The following is a 25,350-nucleotide window of genomic DNA, read 5'->3' as shown; positions in this document are numbered from 1 at the left end:
TAGTGTAGTTGATGTTGCATATATACGGACTTCCAAAATGTGTTTGATGATGTGCCGCCTGGTAGACTTATTAGCAAAATTAAAGCCCATGAGATTAAAGGGACAGTGGCAGACTGGATATAAAGTTGGCTAAAGGATAAGAAGCAGAGAGTAGTGCCAAATGGTTGCTTTTCAGAGTGGAAGGAGGTATACAGCACTGTCCCCCAATGGTTGGTATTAGGACCATGGCTCTTTTTGGTTTATATTAATGATCTGGACTTGTGGGCTTCGCTGGCTGGGCCAGCATTTATTGCCCATTCCTAGTTGCCCTTGAGAAGATGGTGGTGAGCTTCTTTCTTGAACTGCTGCAGTCTATGTGGTGTAGGTACGCCCACAGTGCTGTTAGGAAGGGAGTTCCAGGATTTTGACTCAGCGACAGTGAAGGAACGGCAATATATTTCCAAGTCAGGATGGTGAGTGACTTGGAGGGGAACTTCCAGGCGATGGTGTTTCCATCTATCTGTTGCCCTTGTCCTTCTAGATGGTAGTGGTCGTGGGTTGGGAAGGTGCTGTCGAAGGAGCCTTGGTGAATTCCTGCAGTGCATCTTGTAGATGGTACACACTGCTGCTACTGCGCGTCGGTGGTGGAGGGAGTGAATGTTTGTGGATGTGGTGCCAATCAAGTGGGCTGCTTTATCCTGAATGGTGTCAATCTTCTTGAGTGTTGTGGGAGCCGCACTCATCCAGGCAAGAGGGGGGTATTCCATCACACTCCTGACTTGTGCCTTGTAGATGTTGGACAGGCTTTGGGGAGTCAGGAGGTGGGTTAATTGTTGCACGATTCCTAGCCTCTGACCTGCTCTCGTAGCCACAGTATTTATATGGCTAGACCAGTTCAGTATTTGGTCAATGGTAACCTCCAGGATGTTGTTAGTGGGGAACTCAGTGATAGTAATGCCATTGAACATCAAGGGGTGATGGGTAGATTCTTTCCTGTTGGAAATGGTCAGTGCCTGACATTTGTTTGGCATGAATGTTACTTCCCACTTGTCAGCCCAAACCTGGATATTGTCCAGGTCTTGCTGCATTTGGACATGGCTGCTTCAGTATTTGAGGAGTCGTGAATGGTGCTGAACATCGTACAATCATCAGCGAGCATCCCTACTTCTGACCTTATGATGGAAAGAAGTTCATTGATGAAGCAGCTGAAGATGGTTGGGCCTAGGACACTACCCTGAGGAACTCCTGCGGTGATGTCCTGGAACTGAGATGACTGACCTCCAACAACCACAACCATCTTCCTTTGTGCTAGGTATGACTCCAGCCAGTGGAGAGTTTTCCTGATTCCCATTGAGTCCAGTTTTGCTAGAGCTCCTTGATGCCACACTCTGTCAAATGCGGCCTTGATGTCAAGTGCACTTACTCTCGCCTCACCTCTGGAGTTCAGCTCTTTTGTCCATGTTTAAACCAAGGCTGTAATGAGGTCAGGAGCTGAGTGGCCCTGGCAGAACCCAAACTGGGCGTCAGTAAGCTGGTTATTGCTAAGCAAGTGCCACTTGATAGCACTGTTGATGACCCCTTTCATTACTTTACTGATGATAGAGAGTAGACTGATGGGGCGGTAATTGGCCAGGTTGGATTTGTCCTGTTTTTTGTGCACAGGACATATGTGGGCAATTTTCCACATAGCCGGGTAGATGCCAGTGTTGTAGCTGTACTGGAACAGCTTGGCTAGGGGCGCGGCACGTTCTGGAGCACAAGTCTTCAGTACTATTTCCGGAATACTGTCAGGGCCCATAGCCTTTGCATCAGATATGTCAAGAGATTGGAAAAGCTGGGGTTGTTATCCTTAGACCAGAGAAGATTAACAGATTTGATAGAGGTGTTCAAAATCATGAATGGGTTTCATAGAGTTTTTTTCATTTATTCATTCATGTGTGCTGTGCCAAGGCAAGATCTTGGCTCATTGTCTGCTGATGCTTCATCCTGAGCCATTTTCTTGGCAGTTTTTGTCAGTGGTGGCTTACCATTGCCTTCCACTCTCAGGGGCAGGGTGAGGAGGCAGGTACAAGTCTCTTCAGCTAGAACAGGAATCGAACCTGTGCTGCACACTAGCCAACTAAACTAACCTGCCCTCTTTTGTCGAGCAAATAAGGAGAAATTGTTTCCCAAGACAGTCAATGAAGAGGACACAAATTTAAAGTGATTGGCAAAAGAGCAAGAAGCAACATGAGGAAAATTTTTTTTGCACAGTGAATTACTGTGGTCTGGAATGCGCTTCTGCTAAGAGCGGTGGAAGCAGTAGTAAGTTTCAAAAGAGAATTGGATAAATACTTGAAAGGGAAAAGCTTGCAGGGCTCTGGGGAAAGAGCAGGAGGAGGAGAATAATTGGATAGCTCTTTCGAAGAGCTGGTAGAAGCTTGATGGGCCAAATGGCCTCCTTCTTTGCTGCATTATTCTATGATTCTATACAAATGTAGATTGTTGAGGTTATTGTAGCAGGACTGGCTCTGCCAGATTTCCCTTACTCACCAAGTGCTGGAATGAACAATGTTCCATCTGGTGAGCTGGCAAACTCCCCTCATGTGGCAAATTGTCCTCAATGGCAAGCTGCCCCAGCAAGAGAGAAGCTGAATTTGGACCTGGTTCAAGAAGGATAGCCAACTCTGATTGGACATATTCCGAGAGGTTTCATCATGTGACTTCCCAACTCCAGCTACCTGGGTGATCACGCCATTGGTCCATCCTTGTGGTACATGCCAGTTGGAAAGTGAGCAGACTCTTTGTTATCCAATTGGATGATTTTTGACTGTTGGTCAGACAGCCTTCTGTCCCAACTCCAGTTTATTATTGCCTCCATGACCTGTTCCGCTGGTTGCTTGTGGAATTGTCCACGAGATTACTCTTTAATTCCTAGAGCTGCCAGTAATGCATTCCATCCAGGAATGTTGGCAATAGGTTTGAGGCTAGTACTTAGGCTTGGACTCTTCAATGAAGAGTTCCCTCCTCCCATGCATCATGACTCAGTGCTACTCAGTACAGCTCAATTTCATCGTGAGCAGTGCTTTTGAACAATAAACCAAAACGAGGACTTCTCTGCATGCACTGCAGACGCATTGACTAGTGTTAAAATCAGTCAAGTCTTTCCAATATTAAGATGGGATGTGCTGAGTTAGCTGACCCACTGCCTGGGTGGCGTTAGCAAAGTGGCTTGAACATCTTTGTGGTGGCCAGGTGAACACCAAGCAGCCTTTTACCCCATTCCGATTCATTCCAGAATATGGGCAAGGCCAACATTTATTGTCCATCTCAGGGACAAACATCATCTTGGTGAAAGTTTGGTCTGCCTGAAACTTGCTAGTCTCCCAATGCAAAGAGCTTGTCAGTGACTGAGTGTTGCAGACTGGCAAGCTCCTGGGTGGAATTTAGTGCCCTGCCTGCAGCATGTTTGGAGGTGGTGGGGGGGGGGGGTGGGGGGGGGGGGGGGGGCGGTGGATTTAATCGGCGGAAGGGTGCAGGGTGGCGCCCTATGCCCGATTAAGTCTGGGACCAGGAAGGCTCATGGATGGCCTTCCAGCCCAAACTCTAATTAATTAATGCCCACTTAAGGGCCTCATCCCGCCACTGCAGGTATTCAACCAGCTGCGGGTGGGGATGTTGCCATGCAGGGAGCCTGAAAAGCAATCCTGACAGAGTGGGGCGGGGTCTCTCGGTGCCTGTTCAAGGGGCCTGGCAACAGGAAGCGGGAGGCCCACTGAGATCCACCCCCTGACCTTTCTTCTGACTTGCTCCCCCACAGAGCGAGCGACACCCTCAATGTAACCCCCCCATATGGTCCTCATTCACCTGTGGCTTGGGTCTCCCAGTGATCGTAGGCCTCTGATGGGTGCATTACCAGCAGCAGCCACTGCTCCTGGTGGCACTGACGGGCAATGGGAGCTGCCAGCCTCTGATTGACCTGCAGATCTGGGGGGGGGTGGGGTTTCAGCCCACTGGGGCCTAAATTCTGGGGAACGCACGAAACTGGCCAGTTAAGTGCCTGATGGGCACTTAGTTCTGGCAGGCCTTCTGCAAAGAGGGCAACGTGGGTTCCCTCTGGTTCTCCAGTCGGTGGGCGAGACCCCTGTCACCAGCATTAAATTCTGCATCCCCCAGGCCCAGAACTCCCTGCTGAGAGATGCACTAAAGCTTGGGGCAGCTGCTGCAAAGCCCGATAGGGAAAGGTCACAGTCTAAGGCCATCATGCCATATTATAACGAGAGACTGGAAACATGCAAAACCCCTTGGGATTTAGGTACCAGAGAGTGCCTGACATGAAATATAAATGTATATTATGAAACCTGTAATCGTAAGTGAGGTGAGGCACCTCAGAGTGCCACATACTGTAGTGAAAGGAATTGAGCCGTATTGCTCTTTATGTAACGTCAAACTTGAACTGTACTGTAATGTGATTTTACAAATTTTATGAATAGAATACTTTAAAAAAAAGTGGACCATTCCTGATTACCCTGAGAAAGTAGCAGTGGTAGACCCTTCCTTTAGAGATTTGAATGGTCTGTTGGATCACTTCAAGGGGCAGTTAAAACTCATCCAGTGGGATTTGAGTCACATACAGGTTGAACCAGGTAAGGGCCATACTGCATAAGTTAGGCATTTATGACAATGTAACAGTGTCGTAGCAACTTTCACATTTAAACTGATCTCAGATTACTTTGGTGAGATTTGAACTTACATTCTCTGGAAGTAGGCCTTGGTATTACTGATCCAGTAACATAACCACTACACCACCAGACTCATGATCACAGTGCACTGAGCCCCTGCCGGTGACGGACGGGCACAGTATCGGGCTCAGTTGTGATGCCGTCCACAGTTGATCAGTCTGACGAAACCTAATCAGCCGCGAAGAATAGCCACTTGAGTAAGGTTGTGGAGGACTGTGTGACTCTGTACCCCTTCAAGGGCATGCAGGTTGGGCAGGCAATTTAATGAATTTAGTGGGGGGGGTAGGTGGTTGGGAGGTGGGGGAAGAGGGCAACAGTGAAGAAAGAAAAAAGAACATTGTAAAACATTCCACAGATCAGGAATAATGACTCATGATAAGCAGGTGCAGGATTATGTTAACTGCAATGAATATGAAAAAGTTTCCATATTGCTTTGACCAGCCATTGTACGAAGATCACTGAGTACATTTAACTCAGTCATTAAGCTGGTATTAACTAGATTCAGTGTTGTTTATGGTGCTGAAGAGTGCAGTTACTGGGCTGACTACAAGCAATGACACTGGCTCTCATTGTACACAGATCCCCCGATATTGTATTAGGACCAATTCTCTAGGCAATGGCCACTGGAGTGGAAAACATTCCTTTGCACAATATCCCTCCTCTCAATGGATCTGGGCATACCAGCAGTGCACAGCTACAGAGTCCTGCTACCAGATGGCGAGCTAATTATAAGCTATTAAGTGCTTTGATAGCTGTGTGGGAACTGGGCTCAATGAAGGTGCTGTGAATAGGGATGCAAGCTGTTCAACCACCTACCCTGGGACTCTTGTGTGAGAGGGGTCAGCCTGACTGAACCTTTGCTCAGCATAGTACACAGTACAGTACAGGGGACCGCTGACTTTGTGACATGAAGAGAGGGAGAGAAGCAACTGCAAAACCCTTGCTTGGTCCAGTTCGTAGTTCTGTTCAAACGAGACCACTAAAAAAAAGGAAGCATTGTCAGCTTGTTTTTTTGGAATTAAGACTAAAAAAAAACACATAAAAGGACCTGGATAACTGCCAAAGAAGCACAAGGTGGTAATGGGTTCATGGATTCATGTAGATGCCTTTCCGTTGGCCTGAGAGGGCTGCTTGCATCTGATTTGGACAGCCAGCGCCAACTCTAATGTAAACCTGGCCACCTTGCTAAGACCGACCGTCGGGAACACCTATAATTTCCTAGGAAGGTCGGCTATGTTAGGTCTCATTTTTCTTGGGAACATCGGCCTTTGGCATCAGGTGAGATGTGAAGGCTTAGAAAGAATGTTAGCAAGTCAGAGAAAATATATCTCCAGTAAAGCCGAAAGGAAGAAGAAAGTAGAAAAGAGAAAGAGAGACTTGCATTTCTATAGCGCCTTTCACAACTTCAGGACATCCCAAAGTTCTTTATAGCTAATGAAGTAATTTTGAAGTGTAGTCATTGTTGTTACATAGGAAATGAAGCAGCCAATTTGCACAAAGTCTGACAAACAGCAGGATGATAATGACCAAGTAACCTCTTCTAGTGATATTCACTGAGGGATGAATATTGGCCAGGACACTGGGGAGAACTCCCTTACTCTTCAAAATAGCACTTGTCTAGGTGTCAGCTATGGCTCAGTGGGTAGCAGTTTTACCTCTGAGTCAGAAGGTTGTGGGTTCAGTTTGCATTCCAGGTTTTAAGCACATAAATCTTGGCTGACTCTGCAGTGCAGTAGTGTGGGAGTGCTGCCTGCCAAGCTCACACATTAAACTAAGGCCCATCTTCCCTTTCAGGTGGATGTAAAATATTCCATGGCACCATTTCAAAGAAGGGCAGGTGTCCTGGACAATATTTATCCCTCAGTCAACATCACAAAAACAGATTTTGTGGTGTAATGGACAGTAGGGGGTTTCAATTTAAACAGCCCTGATTTCTCCTCTCACCACCTGTCCATAAACAGAAAGGTGTTTTGATTTTGATTTACCCCTTTAAAGCAGTAGCATATTTCCCACCCCCTCAGTTTTGGTGTTATCCAATATCTATTAGTAACCCTACAGCAAACTTGCGACAGGGTGAACTCAGCGGGTTAGTTTATTCACACACTCAAAGCGTGGGGTGGGAGGGTTGTCACTACGTAGCCTCCTGTGCATTAATACAATAAAAAAAGGATAGAGAAAGAAAGATTTACAGGGCAAAGATCACAGAGCAAAGAAATATTGTCCAGAATCAAAATCCAATGATGTATTCCTTCAAAGAGGTTGGCAGGTTGAAAACTGATGCTAGATAATTCACTTTTCCAGTAGAGATGACTTCCAAGATGAGACAGGCACGCAGAGATGAATTACTCTTGTAGGCGATGGTATAGAAGTTCAGACGTTCTAGTGGAAAGTGTAGATGGGGGCCAGGCATTCAGACCTGGACGGAGCGCCTTTTCTGTGCTGCTGCTTGGTAGATGGAAGATGGCAGACTGATTTTCAGTACAGCAAGACAGTATAACTGGTTCTCCCAGCTAGGGGAGTCATGTCACATGATTGCCAATTCTCCACTTTGGCTTTGACAAATGAGGTATTCCTTTGTTTGGGTTCCTGAGATTGTTAATGTTCCAACCATTAAGAATTTGAAAGGAAGCTTGCAGGGTCCTTTGTGTTAGCAGATGACTCGGCTCTGGTTGGCCAGGCTTGGTTTATGAAGTAGAGATGGCTGTTGTATAATTCCCTTTGAATTTGGTCTCTGCAGTCCACAGACGTCGTTAGCATCTCTTAAGAGATAATGAGGCGCAAGTCTGTACAATACTGGCCTGGTTGCTCTTTTGTTTAGGGTCACACCCAGACATAGCTTCAGTCATTTTAAAAGGTCAATGTCCAGTTTTGAAATTTTAGGAAGTAGCCATAGTGATATATATATTTCATAAAGATATAATGTGAGGACTTAGTCCCGTTACAGTAGTCATTATTACTTTGGTGTTGTGGAAGTTTGCTATGTGCAATTGGCTGTCATGATTCCTACGTTACAACAGTAACAACACTTTGAAAGTACGTCATTACCTCTAAAGTGCTTTGTAGGTGCGTGGCCACTGAACATGTTATATAAATGCAACCATTTTTTTTCTGAGAGGGCAGTTTGTCCTTTATTTCTTCATTTTGATTATCATTTGCATTATATGGCCAGCTATTGTGGGATTATTGGACCCATGGTTCTGCAAGTTCATTTTGTCATCTATTTTAAAAGTTTTATCAGGACTGAGATTGTCACCCTTGGAAATCAGGTTGACTGAGTTAGCTGGTCTGCCAGCAGTCCTCCTTGGGACTGACCTAGTGGTGTATCAGAGACTGACTGATATACTAAATGTAAAGTGTACGGAATTGTAAGTGAGGTTCTTTCAATCAATGATTGTTATTTCATTGAAGAATTTAACCCCAACGAAGTAATTGTCAAACATTGCATCCATGGAGGATCATAACTCGGTGCAAGACACTCTTTGGCCTGCCCAAAACTTGCTGGTCTTCCAGTGCAAAGAGTTGTCCCCGACTGAGTGTTGCAAACTGGCACATTCCAAGGTCCATGACTATGTGCTGAGGGACGCACTAAAGCTTGGGGCAGCCACTGCAGAGGCGCAATGGGGAAAGGTCACTCTCTAAGCATTTGCAGCCATTGTACGTCGAGATGCTGGAAATTGTATATTTCCCCTCAGGCTGTATGATTAACATTGACGTATACAGTAAATATTACATGTATCACAATTGTACTGAAGCACCTCAGAGTGCAACATAATCTATGTAGAAAATTTGAATATCACTGCATTTTCTGTGATGACCATTTTGTAACGTTCTTTTAGATATTTTATGATGGAAGTATATTTTTGCCAAAAAGAAAATCGCATCTACGCACAATCAGACTGCAGTGTTAACAACAACTTAGCACCTTTATGATAGTAAAACGTCCCAACATGTTTCAAGGGAGTGTTATCAAACAAAATTTGACATTGTGCCATATCCATAGATATTATGGCGGATGACCAAAAACTAGGTAAAAGAGGTAGGTTGTAGGGAAAATTTTCAGGGAGGAAAGAGAGGTAGAGAGGCGGGGAGGTTTGGGAAAGGAAGGAGCTTAGGTTTTGGCAGCTGGAATGACACACACCAATAGCGGAGTGATTAAAATTAGGGACGTTAAATCAGGTTATCTAGTTTGGTATTTGTATGTTAAGCATGGATATACTGAAATTTACTTCTTTTGGATAATCATAGTTTCTTCTCATTCTGGGGAACTTTCTGTTCTTCTGTGTCAGGAGGGAAACCTTTCAGTATTTTGTGAAAGAGTTGGGAAATTTCCCTTCCTTTTGTAAAGGTGAACAATTGCTGCATCTTTGAATCCCTGAGGAACGGCTTCCTGTTCCACATTATCTGGAATAGTTTGGTGAGTTTATCCATGAGTATTGTGTCTCCTATATTGTATATTTCACCTGGTATTGCACCTGACCCTGCTGCCTTGCTGCTCCACAGCAAACTGATTACTTTTGTGATCTCAGCTTGTTTTGGGGTGTCAGCAAGTGACCTGTTGACTTCAATTTGGGACAAGCAGGAAATTGCCTCTTCATTGATTGTTGAGGGCTGATTCAGAATATTGGTCTTGTCTGTAATCATTGTGGTGCCTGATGTTAAAAAATGTTTTTGGACCTTCCCAAACTCTGGTTTAAACTAATGGGGCTTGTGTACATCTATTTTATGAGTTGCATTGTCACTCTTCTCCTCTTCTCTTCTTGGCCAGAGGCCAGAGTTAACCTTCTGCTAACATTTGAGTTCTGGATATTGGGCCTTACAAACAGCTCCAGCATTTGAAGAGTGCTAAATGGCAGGAGTGCTGGAGGCTGTATTTCTCTCCTGGACTTATATATATATATACATTTTCACATGAAGGTCATGTCATCACCCACCAATTCATCAACATACAGTCTTCAAATTTTGTGGCAATGGGCAGCGACAAAGCTGCAGCTGAAAATAGACCAGAAGATGTACCTTCAACCCTGCACGCAGGTGGCTCAGGCTGTGAGGTCCCCTTTCCAAAGCAGCTGGAACAAACCTTCAGACCTGGGAGGGAATATAGGCAGAAACTGAGCTGGGAACAGCAACAGCCTTCTTCTGCTGAAGATGTGTGCACAACATGACCTCCTCATTACCAACACTGCATTCTGTCTGCCAAACAAGACCCTTTCTCTAAGCACTGGCATCTAATTGACTACGTTATTGTCAGAAGGAATGTCAGGGTGACCAAAGCTGTGTGTGGAGCAGATTGTTGGACTGGCCACAAACTCATTATCTCAAAAGTTCAACACCCATATTTGGCCGAACAGCCACCCCCAGGAGGAAGGAAGTGAATAAGAGACTGAACATCTCAAGACTCAAAATGGATATTGTGAGGCAAAGCTTTGCAGAAGATCTGGATTTCTAGCAGGATGGTCATACGATGGTCTTGCAGCTTGGAGGATGACTGGATTGCCTTCAGAGGCCTGTTGCACTCTACTACCCTACAACATCTAAGGTCCACCACCCACAAGCACCAGGACTGATTTGGTGAAAACAGTGAGATCCTGACTCTGCTGGGTGAGAAATACCATCTTCTTCGAGCTGAACAAAACCACCATTCATCTACTTCAAAGAAAGCCCCTTTCAGCAACGTCCATAAAATCATCCAATCGAACCTTAAAGTGATGCAAGATCACACTAAGCATATAGGGCAAGACGGTGGTGTAGTTGTAATGTCACTAGACTAGTAATCCAGGGACCCAGGCTAATGCTCTAGGGAGCTGGGTTCAAATCGCACAATATGGAAGCTGGTAGGATTTAAATTCAATTAACATCTGGAATTGGTGATGGTGACCATGAAACTGTTGATTGTCATTAAAAACCCATCTGGTTCACCAATGACCCTTTAGGGAAGGAAGTCTTTACCTGGTCTGGCCTACGTGTGACTCCAGATCAGCAATGTGGTTGACTCAGAACTGCCCTCTGAAATGGCTAACCAAGCCACTCAGCTCCTGGGCAATTAGGGGATGGGCAACAAATGCTGGCCTTGCCAACGAAACCCACATCTCATGAATATAATTTTTAAAAAGGCATAAGAAATACAATCGTACGCAGATGGAAATGATACTAAATGCTTCTATGATGCTCTGATGACAATCTAGGGTCAGCAGACTTCCAGAAATCCTCCTCCCCTCGGCGCTGATGGAATCACGCTGATTACAGACAAGACCAATATTCTTCAACAATCAAGGAAGAGGCAGTTTCCTGATGGAGGGAAGGTTATTGATGAAGCAGCTGAAGATGATATAGCTGTTAAAAAGGCATATGGATTCCATGGCTTTTTAAATAGAGGTGTGGTGCACAAAAGCAAGGAAGCGGTGGTAAACATTTATAATTGGCTGATGAAAGCTCAGCTGCAGTATTGTGTCCAATGCCGGCGTTGCCATTTAGAAAGGATATCTAGACCACAGAGAGGCTGCGAGGAGATTTACCATAATGTTACCGGGGAGGAGGGAATTCAGTTATGTGGAGAGTCTAGGGAAATTTAATAGACGTGTTCAAAATTATAAAGCTAAGGAGAAATTGTTTCCATTGGCCGTAGCATTTGTAACCAGAGGACATATATTTAAGATACTTGGCAAAAAAGGCAGGGCGGATGTGGCTGTCATTTAACAAAGTGAGTTGTTATGATCTGGAGCAGATTCAGTAATAACTTGCAAACGGCTATTGGATATATACTTGCCAAGAGAAATATACTGGGCTCTGAGCAGGGGAATTGGGACTAATTGGATTGCTCGTTCAGAGAGTCAGTAAAGGCACCTTGGGCCAAATGTCCTCCTCCTGTGCGGTATGATTCTCTAAAATGTGGGATGGGGAATCATTTGAAGTTCACATTCGCTTTCTAGCAGGAGTAATAATTGGCATTTTTTTCCTTCTTAGACCAAGAAAAGGGTCTGATCTGTAGCTCCCCAGCACTGTGGAACCTGGGCTTCTCGTAGTCGATGTGCCTTGTGTAATGCTCTGGGATTGCCTAGAGTTTCCAGGAATCTATAATTTAAAAAAATTATTTATTTGTCCATGTCGCTGGCTAGGCCAGCATTTATAGTCCATCCCTGATTGCCCTTGAGAAGGTGATGGTGAGCTGCCTTCTTGAACCTCTACAATCCATGTGGTGTAGGTACACCCACAGTGCTGTTAGGGAGGGAGTTCCAGGATTTTGACCCAGCAACAATGAAGGAACAGCAATATAGTTCCAAGTCAGGATGGTGAGTGGCTTGCAGGAGAACTTCCAGGCGGTGGTGTTCCCATGTATCTGCTGCCCTTGTCGATGGTAAAGATTGCAGCTTTGGAAAGTGCTGGTGCTGTTGGAGTAGCCTTGGTGAGTTGCTGCAGTGCATGTTCTAGATGGTACACACTGCTGCCACTGTGGTGATGGAGAGGGTGAATGTTTAAGGTAGAGGAACCAATCAAGCAGGCTGCTTTGTCCTGGATTTATATTCATGGGATATGGCATCAGCTAGGCCAGCATTTATTGCCCCATCCCTAATTTGGGAATCACTTGCTATGGAGCTGGAGTCACATGTAGGCTAGAACAGAAGAAGATTTCGTTAGTGAACCATTTGGATTTTTACAACAATCGAAAACAGTTTCATGGTCATTAGACTTTTAATTCCAGATTCTTATTGAATTCATATTGCACCATCTGCTGTAGCAGGATTTCAATCCAGGCCCCATTGCATTACCCTGGGTCACTGGATTACTAGTCCAGTGACAATACCACTGTGCCATTGCCTCCCATTCCCTTGAGTGTTGTTGAAGCAACATTCATCCAGCCAAGTGGGGAGCATTCCATCACACTCCTGACTTGTGCCTTGTAGATGGTGGACAGGCTTTGGGGAGTCAGAAGGTGAGTTCCTCATCTCAGAATTCACAGCTTCTGACCTGCTCTTGTCACCACAGTACTTATATGGCTAGTTGTGTTCAGTTTCTGGTTAATGGTAACCCCCAGGATATTGATAGTGGGGGGATTCAGTGATGGTAATGCCATTGAATGTCAAGGGGAGATTGTTAGATTCTCTTTTGTTGGAATTAGTCATTGTCTGACACTTGTGTGACATGAATGTTACTTGCCACTTATCAGCCCAAGCTTGAATGTTGTCCAGGTCTTGCTACATTTAGACATGGACTGCTTAATAATAATAATACCCATTATTTGTCTGTCTGGACTGTTTTGAATGGTCGGTGGGTTGATTTGGTAGGTGGAGCCTGGCAAACACAGAGGTACATGGGACAAACGAAGGACTGAAGCAGTTGATGCACATGCAGCGGTGACCAAACAGTGGAAGGTACGGGTGTGATATAAGAAACCTAATAGTGTTCTATTACATAGACAGTGCTGTCATTGGTTTCTGGGGTTTTCTTTATCTCTTGACCACTTTAACATACTGGGATCAATGCTATCGTGCACGGAACACAAAATGCTTCAATACTGTGACCATACACCACTTTAAATTATTCCAACTACCTTTACAATCAGTGGTGGTGGCAGTGTTCCACCTCATAAGATGATGGTTTTGGGCCATGGTAGGTGGTCATCTCCGTGTTAAGCATCGCCTGGCGTGGATTTGGAGTCCCACACTTTGGCATGGCAGTCCATGCCGCATTCGCTGCTGAGGAAGACAGTGGGCTGAGAAGGTGCACGACTTGCTGGCCTCTGTTTTCTCTGGGCTCTCTTCTCGGCCAGGTGAGCTTTTCATTTCTGCTCGCCTCTTCCAATACCTTTCCAGACAGTCAGCCTCCAGAGGTCACGGCCATCAGTGACCATCTCACAGTTGTCAGTGTCAACGTCTGCCATCTTCATAATCTCATTTGCAGGTGTGCTTGTACTGGAGGTCTGGGTGCCCAGGAGGTCGTGACCCAGTGGCCAGTTCACTGTGCAGATGAACGTGGTCCAGCTGGCATAGACGTATTGGCTTAGCAATGAGTATATGCTGATGGAATTAGCATGCCCCAGGACCTCTGAGTTGGTGATTTTGCCCTGCCAAAATATGCCAAGAATATGTCTGAGACAGCGAAGGTTCAACCTATTCTCCTGCCTAGCATCCGTTGAATAGGTAGAAGAGTGCACTGAGGACTCAGGCTTGGTAGACTCACAGTTTGGTGTTCTCAGTCAGGTTGCTGTTGTTCCTCAATCTCTCACTCAACTTGCAACTCAACTCAACAGCTGCAGCTTTTGTGATGCGTGTATTGATTTCAGCATCAAGTGACAGATTGCTGGTGATTGTGGAGCCGAGATATATGAAGCTATCAACAGCCTGCAGCATCATGTTGTCAACGCTGATAGATAGTGGTATGGCAACATCCTGGATCATGATAGGCATTGAGTGAGAGATCTTTAATTCCATACTATAACACATGCTTCACCACAGTTTCTCCAGATTTAACCTAAGTTTGAAAGATCAAAATCCACAATTGTACCCCTGGCTTTCACTATTCAAGTCCATAATCAGGGTCTGAAGAAGGGTCATACGGACTCAAAACTTTAACTCTGTTTCTCTCTCCACAGAAGCTGCTAGACCTGCTGAGTTTTTCCAGCATTTTCTGTTGTTGTTTCATATTTCCAGCATCCGCAGTATTTTGTTTTTATTTTACATTATCAGGCTATGTTGGAATCCCAGTTTGTATGAGATTTTATAGCCATCATGAGCTTCGGCTTACGGTAACCCTGGCTGGTGAGATAATTTCCGTGTGGGATGGGGAAGAGCGGGAGAAGGATGGCATGTGAGGGATGGAAGAAATGGGTTGGGGATTTTGTTGCAGTATATGGTCAAGGAATAGCCAGAAATCCTTTTAAAGAAGTACAGTTGCAATAAAGATACTAATTTCACCACAAATGTTTTGCAGGTTCCTGCTAGTTGAAGATTAATCACCTGGATACTGCTGTGAGCAACACAGGGTTGTTTCCTTTCATTTTCTTTGAACGATTTTCTATATTAGTTGTAGGGACATTGGAAATGGGATAAAAAGACTGTTTAACTTGGCAGGGCCATTGGAGGTTTGAAATCATGTGATGACACCCTCAGGAATTTGTTTAACCACACATAGCATCACACCAGGGTGAGACACTTGCCAGCTTGGTTACTTGAGGATGCCAGAGGTTATATTTTAGGAACTCTATGGCATCACTGTTGTTGAGCTCTGAGAAATACACATTATACAAAAATTGTGGAGGCCTATAAAGCAATAAGTCATAATATATAAATAGATCTCCAGTAAACTGCTTCTATACTTGATAAAACTGTCAATAATTCACTCGTTGGAAGGATTCCCAAGGATGGCTGAGATGGAAGTTCCTGATGTTTGGACTCTTGGCCCAAGCCTCCGCACCTGCCTATCACTGACATTTACTGTATCTCCAGCTTTATCACAAGGATAGTTGGAATTTGTAACATAATCACTTGTAATCACTGTACTCTGTAAAACTGTGGAGCACCTCTGCAGCCTGGAATGTTGTGGTCAGTCCAAGAATCTCTGAAAAGATTAACAGAACTGATCAGGGTGCAGTGATTAACAACACACATTAGGGAGAATGAATTTACAATGTTATTGCTGCAGATAATGCGCAGATGAAAATCTCCTGCACAGATTTTGCAAACAAACACTTCTAAGCAGACTTCCTTCAATGATAGCTACTCTTTTCTATTGGGAATCTACCTTAATTAGTTTGGCTGAAATGCTAAATGCATGTGTTAGGTCCTGTGTTTAGCGGGTGTTAATGGGTTGAGACTCTGTAAATTGGTCTCAGTCATTCTTTGTGGACTAAGGATTTGTTTATATGAATGGTGTCATTATGCAGCATAAACCTCAGTGTAGTTTTTTAAGTTTCATGTTAAAACTGGTACGTGTGAAAAATGGGTATGATTGGCCTTAATGTATGAGCTGTTGTTATTCCATTGTGTTTTTGTCTTGTCTGTTTTCCTCCTTCAAAGAAATTAAACAAAGGCAAATTCCATCCGTAGACTCTGTAGTTTGTGCTGGATTTTTGCAGGATGTTCAGTCTAAATGTGCCGTGAACATTTGGTTTACATATTTCATGTGAAACTCCCTCCTACCTGAGAGATATAATGGGACAAGAAAAGGCCGGGCAATTAGCAGTATGTCGCATGAGTTCTCAGGACTTGGAGACCTTTTTAAATCTGAGTTAAAAGACGGCGGATGTGATTTCCAATGGATTTCATACCACAAAAATCGTAGATAACTTAGCATAGTTCTATTAGTCACGCTACCGGGTTTGATTTATTTATAGAATCATAGAATCTTGCAGCACAGGAGACCATTCAGCCCATTATGCCTGTGCTGGCAATTAGTTCCACCCCCCCCTACTCTTTCCTCATAGCCCCACACTTTTTTTTTCCTTTCCAAGTACATGTATAATTCTCTTTTGAAGATTACTATATCAAAACTACTTCCGTCACTCTTTCAGGCAATGCATTCCAGTGAAAATTGACCGCGGGTCCTGCTCTTGGTCTCTTTGCTGATCAGGCGAGTCAATCTTGGGTGAGGACTAGATCAGGACATCCATTGTCAAATACTTTGCAGGCCCCTACACTGAAGACTCGGACATGAGTAATAGACAAGGTGCAGGAGAATTCCCGTGATGCCAGCCACCAACTAGGAATTAGTGGCTTCAGGAGAAGAGCAGAGAGGCGAAGTTTGAAAAATAAATGGGTTACTTTTAAAGGTTCCTTAGTCCCACCCAATGAGTGGCTGATACAAACCAGGATTGCCATAGGACTGATTCCCAGTCTGTAGCTGACCTCTTTCCAAATGGCAATAGGGACACAGTTTGTTTCAGCTTGGGTTAATGAGCATCCACCAGCATTCCCACTGATTAAAACATTGATGTGTGGTCAACAATAACAACTTGCATGTATATATCATCTTTAACATAGTGCAATGTGCCAAGGTGCTTCACAGGTGCATATTAGATGGAAATTTGACATTGGGCCACACAAAGTGATATTAGGACTTGTGGTCAAACGTTTGGTCAAAAGAGGTAGGTTTTAAGGAGCGTCTTGAAGTAGATGAGATAATAGGGGCATGGAGAGGCTTTGGTAGGGAAATCCACACCTTGGGGCTTGGCAACTGAAGGCCCGACCCTCATTGGTGGGATGAAAGAAATCAGGACTGTGCTAGAGGTCAGAATTGGGGAACATTAAGTCAGGCTGTAATGCTCCCCACTGCCTGTCAACAACCTGGGGCATTATCATTGACCAGGAATTGAACAGGAACAATCATAAAAATATTGTGACTACAAGAGCAGGTCAGAGGCTGGGAATTCTGTGGTGAGTAACTCACCTCCTGACTCCCCAAAGCCTGTCTGCCATCTACAAGGCACAAGTCTTTTTTATTCACTCATGAGATGTGGACGTTGCTGGCTAGGCCAGCATTTATTGCCCATCCCTAATTGCCCTTAAGAGGGTGGTGGTGAGCTGCTTTCTTGAACCACTGCAGTCCATGTTGTGTAGGTACACCCACAGTGCTGTTAGGGAGGGAGTTCCAGGATTTTGACCCAGCGACAATGAAGGAACTCTGCACTGGAGCATCATCTTGGATTATGTGCTTAATGCTCTGGAGCGATGCTTGAACCTACAGCAATCAGAAGTTGAAGGAAAGCAAGGATAGATTCCAGGCCCAGCCTTAAGGTGATGAAAGCATGGACTAGCATCTGTGCAGCAGGAGTTTGGAGGCAGAATTATTTCTGAGGTGGCAGAAGGCAGTCTTGATGCTTCACTGGACTTAGAGAAAGGACAATATTGAGGCTTTAACTCCTCTGTTCTAGTCCTGAGGTGACAAATAGAAAGGTTGAGTAACATTCAAGGTCACAGACTGGAGGTCCTGTCAAAAACCAAAGATGGTGGCTTTAATTTTACATAAGCTTACAACTCCTTAAAGCCTTAATACAAAGCTTAACTTGTGCAAGTGATCAAGGTGGCAACAAAGGTACATATGGACTGTAAAGTGCTTGCAGGAAAGTTAACGACACACTTTTGGATGCTGCTGCTGCATGTTAACTCAATCATGAGATGCATCCCAGCTAAACCTGAGCCCAATATCACCACATACACATCCTTCAGCCAGAACCACCGAACACTAATCAAGACTAAGTTTCAGCTAGGTTGCCCTCCTCTCGTCCCTCCCAGTTTATGGGATACTGAGACCACTAACGTTGCCACCCTGGTTAAGATTAATATTGTGTAACACAGACCAGAGATCAAAGCTGCAACCTTTCTGAACCATGTGGCTACTAAACGGAAGAAAAAAAACTTATGTTCATTTTTCACGGACTCGGGACATCTAGTAGTGATTCAAGCCATTGAAGTACTTTCTTGAAGTGTAGTCACTGTTGGAAATGCAATTTGCGCATAGCAACTCCCACTAACACCCAAGGTGGTAACGACTGGATAAGCTGTTTATGCAGTCTTGGTTCAGGGATAAATATTGGCCAGGACACCTGTCAGTAACACTTGATGGGCAGCCTACTCTCAAGCTTCGACTACTGACCGAACTGGCTGAGTCCTAAATGATATAGTTGCTAGACTGAGTCTGCGGCAGGTGGTGAGGGAACCAACAAGAGGGAAAAACCTACATGACCCCGTCCTCACCAACGCGCCTGCCACAGATGCATCTACCCTTGACAGTAGTGGTAGGGGTGACCACCACACAGTCCCTGTGGAGACCAAGTCCCATCTTCACATTAAGGATACCCTCCATTGTGTTGTGTGGCATTACCACTGCTAAAATTTCAAACAGATCTAGCAACTCAAACTGGGCATCCATGAGGTATTGTGGGCCATCAGCAGCAGCAGCAGAACTGTATTCAACTACAAGCTGCAACCTCAGAGCCCAGCAAATCCCTCACTCTACCATTACCATCAAACCGGGGGATCAACCCTGGTTCAATGAAGAGAGCAGGCGGGCATGCCAGGAGCAGCACCAGACATACCTAAAAATGAAGTGTCAACCTGGTGAAGCTACAACACAGGACTACTCGCATGCCAACAGTGGAAGCAACAAGCGATAGACAGAGCTAATCGACTCCACAACCAATGGTGGTGGACAATTAAACAACTCACAGGGGGAGGAGGCTCCACAAATATCCCCATACACAATGATGGGGGAGCCCAGCACATCAGGGCAAGAGATAAGGTTGAAACATTTGCAATCATCTTCAGCCAGAAGTGCCGAGTTGATGATCCATCTCGGCCTCCTCCTGAGGTCCTCAGCATCACAGATGTCGATCTTCAGGCAATTTGATTCATTCCATGTGATATCGAGAAATGGCTGAAGGCACTGGATACTGCAAAGGCTATGGGCCCTGACAACATTCTGGCAATAGTACTGAAGACTTGTGCTCTAGAACCAGCTGTGCCTCTAGCCAAGCTGTACCGGTATAGCTACAATGCTGGCATCTGCCCGGCTATGTGGAAAATTGCCCAGATATGTCCTGTAAACAAAAAGCAGGACAAATCCAACCCGGCCAATTACCGCCCCATAGTCTCCTATCGATCATCAGTAAACTGATGGAAGGGGTTGTCGATAGTGCTGTCAAGCGGCACTTGCTCGGCAATAACCTGCTCACTGATTCTCGGTTTGAGTTCCGCCAGGGCCACTCAGCACCTGACCTCATTAAAGCCTTGGTCCAAAAGAGCTGAACTTCAGAGGTGAGGTGAGAGTGACTGCTCTTGACCTGGAGACAGCATTTGATCGAATGTGGCACATAGAAGCCCTAGCAAAAATGGAGTCAACGGGAATCAGGAGTAAACTCTCCACTGGTTGGAGTCATACCTAGCACAAAGGAAGATGGTTGTGGTTGTTGGAGGTCAATTATCTCAGTCCCAGTGCATCGCTGCAGGAGTTCCTCAAGGTAGTGTCCTCAGCCAAACCATCTTCAGCTGCTACATCAATGACCTTCCATCCATCATAAGGTCAGAAGTGGGGAGATATGCTGATGATTGCACAATGTTCAGCACCATTTGCGACTCCTCAGATAATGAAGCAGTTCATGTCCAAGTGCAGCAAGACCTGGATAACATACAAGTGTGGGCTGATATGTGTTAAGGAACATTTGTGCCACACAAGTGCTGGGCAATGACCATCTCTAACAAGAAATAATCTAACCATCTCCCCTTGACATTCAATGGCAGAACCATTCCTGAATCTCCAACTATCAACATCCTGGGGGTTATCATTGACCAGAAACTGAACTGGACCAGCCAAATAAATGCTGTAGCTACAAGATCAGACCAGAAGCTGGGAATTCTATGGTGAGTAACTCATCTCCTGACTCCCCAAGCCTTCACCATCCACATGGCACAAGTCAGGAATATGATGGAATACTTTTAATGTGCCTTGATGAGTGCAGTTTCAACAACACTCAGAAGGTCAACACCATCCAGGACAAAGCAACCCACTTCATTGGTCCCCATCCACCACCTTAAACATTCACTCGCTCCGCCACCGACGCATAGTAGCAGCAGTGTCAACAAGATGCACTCAGCAACTCACCAAGGCTCCTTCGACAGAATCTTCCAAACCCATGACCTCTACCACCTAGAAGGACAAGAACAGCAGATTCATGGGAACACCATCACCGTCAAGTTCCCCTCCAAGTCACTCACCATCCTGATTTGGAAATATATCATTATTCCTTCAATGTCACTGGGTCAAAATCCTGGAACTCCCTCCCTAACACTGTGGGTGTACCTACACCACATGGACTGCAGCGGTTCAAGAAAGTGGTTCACCACCACCTTCTCAAGGGCAATTAGGGATAGGCCACATCCTGTGAATGAATAAATAAAAACAAATCCTTGACTGAGCTGATGGAAGAACTGTGTCTCTTCTACCTTGTGACATGATTTCTATATGATGAATATGTTTCACTGGGGTTAAGGCATTTCACCACAGGGTTAGAAGTCAAGTTGATGGTCATATGAAGGCCATTTTCATTAATTTGTCCCAACCTCTGCCTCCAGCCCCACCACCCCCCCCAACAAAATCATCTCCCCTGCAGTTGACGATATTGATGGGAATTCAGTTTGACATTGCTGATATTCAGTCATGGGAATCCCGCAATCACAACGAGCCTGCCATGAAGGATGTCCGTCGCCAGCCGGCGGGGGGGTGGGGTGGGGGGAGAGATGGCAGGAGGTGGTCATAGGACCCTTGGCTGATTTCCACCTACCATCAGTCAGTATAGGGCCACTGATGCCAATCGCAGTGCCCAAACTGCAAACTCAGCACAGCAGCATTGATCAAGGCACCCTTAGCAACCAGCTCTGCTGGAGAATTGCCAGAGACCTTGAGGTTTGGCTGCAACATGTCCTTCTAGGCTGGGAAAGGTGCATAATGTATTTTAAGAGAGGGCAGAATCATATGTATTTTTAAAAAAAGATTTCTTTTCTCTCTCTAGGTAACAGGATGCTATAACTTTAAGAATAATCCAACCTTCATCAATTAGCTTTTGTAATAGGTGTGCATACAGAACTTTTTTTTCTCTCTCTCTTGCCTCTGAGAGCCTACAATTTAAAAAAATATATATATTTTGTCTGATACGCTGTAAACAAGATTAGTTGGGGGTGGGGATGTGGGGAGACCCATCTGGCTGGGTCATTTTTTAAAGGGCAGTAGGAAACGCTCATAGTTTTCGCAGCTGAACAAAGAACGCGAGAAGAGCAAAGAGGAGTCTCAGACAGAGTGTCGCCAGGCTGAATCTCTCCCACAAACTCACTTCTTATCCTCTATTGTTCTAACTGCCCTGCAGTCTCGGGCACAGCCTGTGAGCTATGACCTGAAACAGCACCAGCAAAATGCAATCGGACGTGAAAGTTAAGATTTCAGTTTTCAAAGCTAGAAGGGGGAACGGAAAAAAAAAACTTCGAAGAAAACCTCCAGTGTCGCACGAATTAATAATAATGTATAACCAGGACAAATCCCATTAACAGTGTTTTAATCAAATTAGTGTTAAATTAAACAGATACATGTATAATCATTTATACATAAATACTACACATTTTTGTGATTTTAAGTTTGGACCTGAATTGCAAATAATATCAAGCAGCAAAAGATTTGAAAATAACAATTGCAGAAATTCAGTGGGCAGAAGGTTTCAGGATAACTAAACGGAGGCACTAGTTTTATGCTGAACTACATTTAACATAATATTTCTGATGATTTTAGCTCCTCCATCCGATTTCATATTTGCAATCGAAAAATGCTAACTTTTAAACCTTGTTTTGGAATTCAACGCGACTGCAACGCGAGCATATCTGAAGTTTTAAATCATGTGCTGTTGCTATTTTTGGCCTCTCAGTGTTGCAATCAGATTTGGAAAATATGATTTTCCCGTTGATTCAGTACAAATATAGTACATTCTTTCTGACTGAAAAGGCTACCGGGAAAACTGAATTTGTAACACGTAAAATTAGTGTTTTTCACGCGATATGTACACAGTAGCCCACACGCCTGCATAGCCAAACTCAGGGCTATTCTGCAACGAGTACATTCCATCATCCCAGATGTAAGCAGAGCAAGCAGATGTGCTCTAAATATTCTTCCCCTTAGAACGTGTTCTCAATTTGCGTCCGTGCGTGTACAGTTACATAAAGTCGTGTTATGGAATATACATGTTGCAGCATCGCTTATGTTTCAAAAATTAAAATGTACACCAGGACTGTAAAGAAATAAAGGGGGTAATCTCTTTATAATGTGTTAACTGCTGTCCTGCAGTGCGAGATTCTTGCAGCTGGTTTATATATTGCAATGCAGATTGGACCATAAGTTTTCAATTGAGAATGTCTTCCACCCCCCCCCCCCCAACCCCCTCCTCCCAGCCCAGCTCCAAGCATTTAGCAACTGCAAGCATTTGAAACATGCAAACTCCCCAAGCCCAAAACACAAGCAACAATACGGCTTTGCAGGTGTGCGGGGTGTAAACTTTTTAAGAGGGGTTAAGGTGACAAATTAAAGGGCGATTTATCAGGGTGCAGATGATTGCCAGTTAATTGCTGGCTGTTCGGCGCCCTTGTAGTGCGGGTGATTGGCGTGTGAGTCTCCATGGTGACCGCCTGCGCGGCGCCAGCTTGACAGGCGTCAAGGCTGTATGAATGGGTGACGTCACGGGGCTGGCGCCTGCCAGTCTGGAGACTGCTCTTGGCTGTGTTAAAGGGGAACAGGCTGAGAGTGGGAAAATGCTTCATCTCCCTTAGAAATGCACCGAATCTGTGGAAAATTGCTTCATTTCCACCCTCCTTTCCCTTCCTTTTTTTTCTCAAAAAAAAAACTTACTTCTTACAAGTTGCAAAATACTGCCTCAAGAGTGATTAGATTGCCCGGTTACAACTTTCTCACTGTTTAATCATTCATTGTTCTTCTTAAAGTTTAACTATTCCCCCACCCCCCCATCTCTAAACTTTGGCTATTGCCCCCATCTCTAAACTTTCCCTGGGAAATGCACCGAATCTGTGGAAAATTGCTTCATTTCCCCCCCCCCCCCTCATAAAATACTTCTTACAAATGGCAAGAAATTGCCTCAAAAGTTAATCGAGTTAAAAATATTCATCTACGCTCTAAGGGTTAACTGTCTCCCCTTTAAACTGCTATTGCCCCCATCTCTAAACTTCGTCCCCTCCCCCCCCCACCCTCCAAATCTGGTACTTTATCTTACAAGGACAGGAATACTTTATTTTGAGGTCTTAAAAGTGTTGTAAAACTGTGCATAAAGTGCAGTTTTAATTGCAGTCACTTACAGTGAGTGAATTTTGCTGTTAAGATAGCTGTTATGGTGTTTATGCTATAACTGCAAGCTCTTCATAGCAAAATGACCCATTTCTTGAACACGATAAACCATATCATTTTTTTTCCCGCATCTACACTGTATTTATGCTAAATTCGTTGCAGACTCATTTTTTTTCCTGGAAGCAAACATTTTTAAACAATCTACACTTGAGTTCGAAAAGGGTCGAAAAGTTTGTCACTAAAATGTCGCCTTTTTACATTGCAAAGGCCTTCATGAACCGAGATAATACCGAATTCCTTCATGTTCTGCTTTGCAACGTTCCGTTACTTAAAAACTACTTTCTGAATTCCTCCATTTTAAGATTAATCTGTAGTGCGAAAGCTGTAGTGTTGCACACTAAATCAAAACGATGTAGCATCAATCTTGCATTTTCATTTATTTAAGGGTATCTCGCAAGGAAAAAAAAAGTTTAGTCCCAGTTGGGATTTGAGGTCGTTAATTTTTGGCCAGTTATTCCATGGCAATGCGAAAAAAAATAAAAGAGACGGTAGAAATCATTCAAGACCTTCACTTGCACATCTGATGAGTTTACATTCTCATGAATTATTTCTCCACCCACGCCCTGGGGCGACCCCCACCTGCAGACCCCACCAGACACAAAGCAGCTGGATTCCCACATCTTCAGCAGAATATGTACATTTGTTTCCATTTGCGAGTTCCCCCTGTTTCCCTCCCCCCCCTCTCTCTCTCCCTCCCTCTCTCCCTCCTCTTTGACAGATTTCAAATCCTGATACAACCAGGGCTTCCCATTGGCTGACATGGGCAGTAAACCCCACCTCATTTTGCCCCTGAGCTGAGATGTGATTTGCTGGGAGACTCCAGTCTTGATTGATGGTTTGGAGCCGCCCCACTCGGCTTAGCGTTGAGCATAAAAACTGGCGGCCGGGGCTAGAGTTGTCACAGTATTATATATTTTTTTGCTTTTTTTTTATTTTCCTCTCTCTCTCTCACCTTGTACAGCGGAAAAATGAAAGTCGTCAGCGCCGCCTGCTCTTTGAAACGCCAGGGATGCAGCGAAGACGTGGTGAGGTGCCTGTCGGAGCAAAGCATCGCCATCGCCAAGTACAAAATGCCCCCGCTCCTGGACGAGCAGATGAGCATGTTCCTCTACGACATGAACGGCTGCTACACCAAGCTGAAGGAGCTGGTGCCCACTCTGCCCCAGAACAAGAAGGTTAGCAAGGTCGAGATCCTGCAGCATGTCATCGACTACATCTGGGACTTGCAGCTGGAGCTGGACGATCAGCCTTCGGCTGGGAGCACAGCCCAGAGCCGAACGCCCCTCAGCGCAGATGTGAGTGGACTCGCAGCAGAGGTGAATACTGACACTGTAAATGGTTCCTCTTCCATAGCTCAAAATTAATTTTAAAAAAAACCCCCAAAAAAAAACACCTCGAGTGATTTGATTTGCAAGTGGAGATTTACTACTCGCGGCCTGATTTGGGAAAAGTTGTCTCTTTTTTAACGATTCTCTTCCCTGTTCTTGTTCTAGGCTCCCTGTGTTAGCGGTGATGACCGAATTCTGTGCCGCTGAGAGGACTTGATGTTACTTGCAGGTGTGTGTGCGCGAACAACTTTTTGATTTTTGCCAAAACGGATCTCGACTTGTTTCAGTGGCGCGGGGATCAAATTTCTAACCATTACTCAATGGTCGAAAATGTTACTTAGTACAGATGCAGTGGGACAGATTCTAAAAACCTGGGTTCTCTATATAAAATCTGGTGTCTTGTCAGTGGGCAGCCTGTGTGTGCATGTGCGGCGGCTGTTCCT

General features: G+C 44.8%; 2 protein-coding genes across 3 annotated transcripts in view; one reads left to right on the top strand and one right to left on the bottom strand.

Annotated features, from left to right (window-relative positions):
* Positions 1–25,350, bottom strand: part of LOC144688419 (rho GTPase-activating protein 39-like) — a 551,921-nt gene that overhangs the window by 423,988 nt on the left and 102,583 nt on the right. The gene's annotated exons all lie outside the window — the stretch shown is intronic.
* The window catches only part of id1 (inhibitor of DNA binding 1, HLH protein), a 55,598-nt gene continuing 54,679 nt past the window's right edge, over positions 24,432–25,350 (top strand). Inside the window, exons 1-2 of one of the 2 annotated variants that reach the window (XM_078554933.1) lie at positions 24,432–24,895; positions 25,073–25,136. In XM_078554933.1, coding sequence (XP_078411059.1) covers positions 24,548–24,895; positions 25,073–25,114 — 390 coding nt within the window. In that variant the 5' untranslated portion in view covers positions 24,432–24,547 and the 3' untranslated portion in view covers positions 25,115–25,136. The remainder of the gene's footprint in view (positions 24,896–25,072; positions 25,137–25,350) is intronic. The other variant, XM_078554932.1, reaches the window with a different exon arrangement.

The sequence above is a fragment of the Cetorhinus maximus genome, chromosome 13, assembly GCF_964194155.1.
Source record: "Cetorhinus maximus chromosome 13, sCetMax3.hap1.1, whole genome shotgun sequence".
In the NCBI taxonomy this organism is placed as follows: domain Eukaryota; kingdom Metazoa; phylum Chordata; class Chondrichthyes; order Lamniformes; family Cetorhinidae; genus Cetorhinus; species Cetorhinus maximus.
The sequence above is the reverse complement of the archived record's forward strand: the minus strand, read 5'-3'. Positions and strand labels throughout refer to the sequence as shown.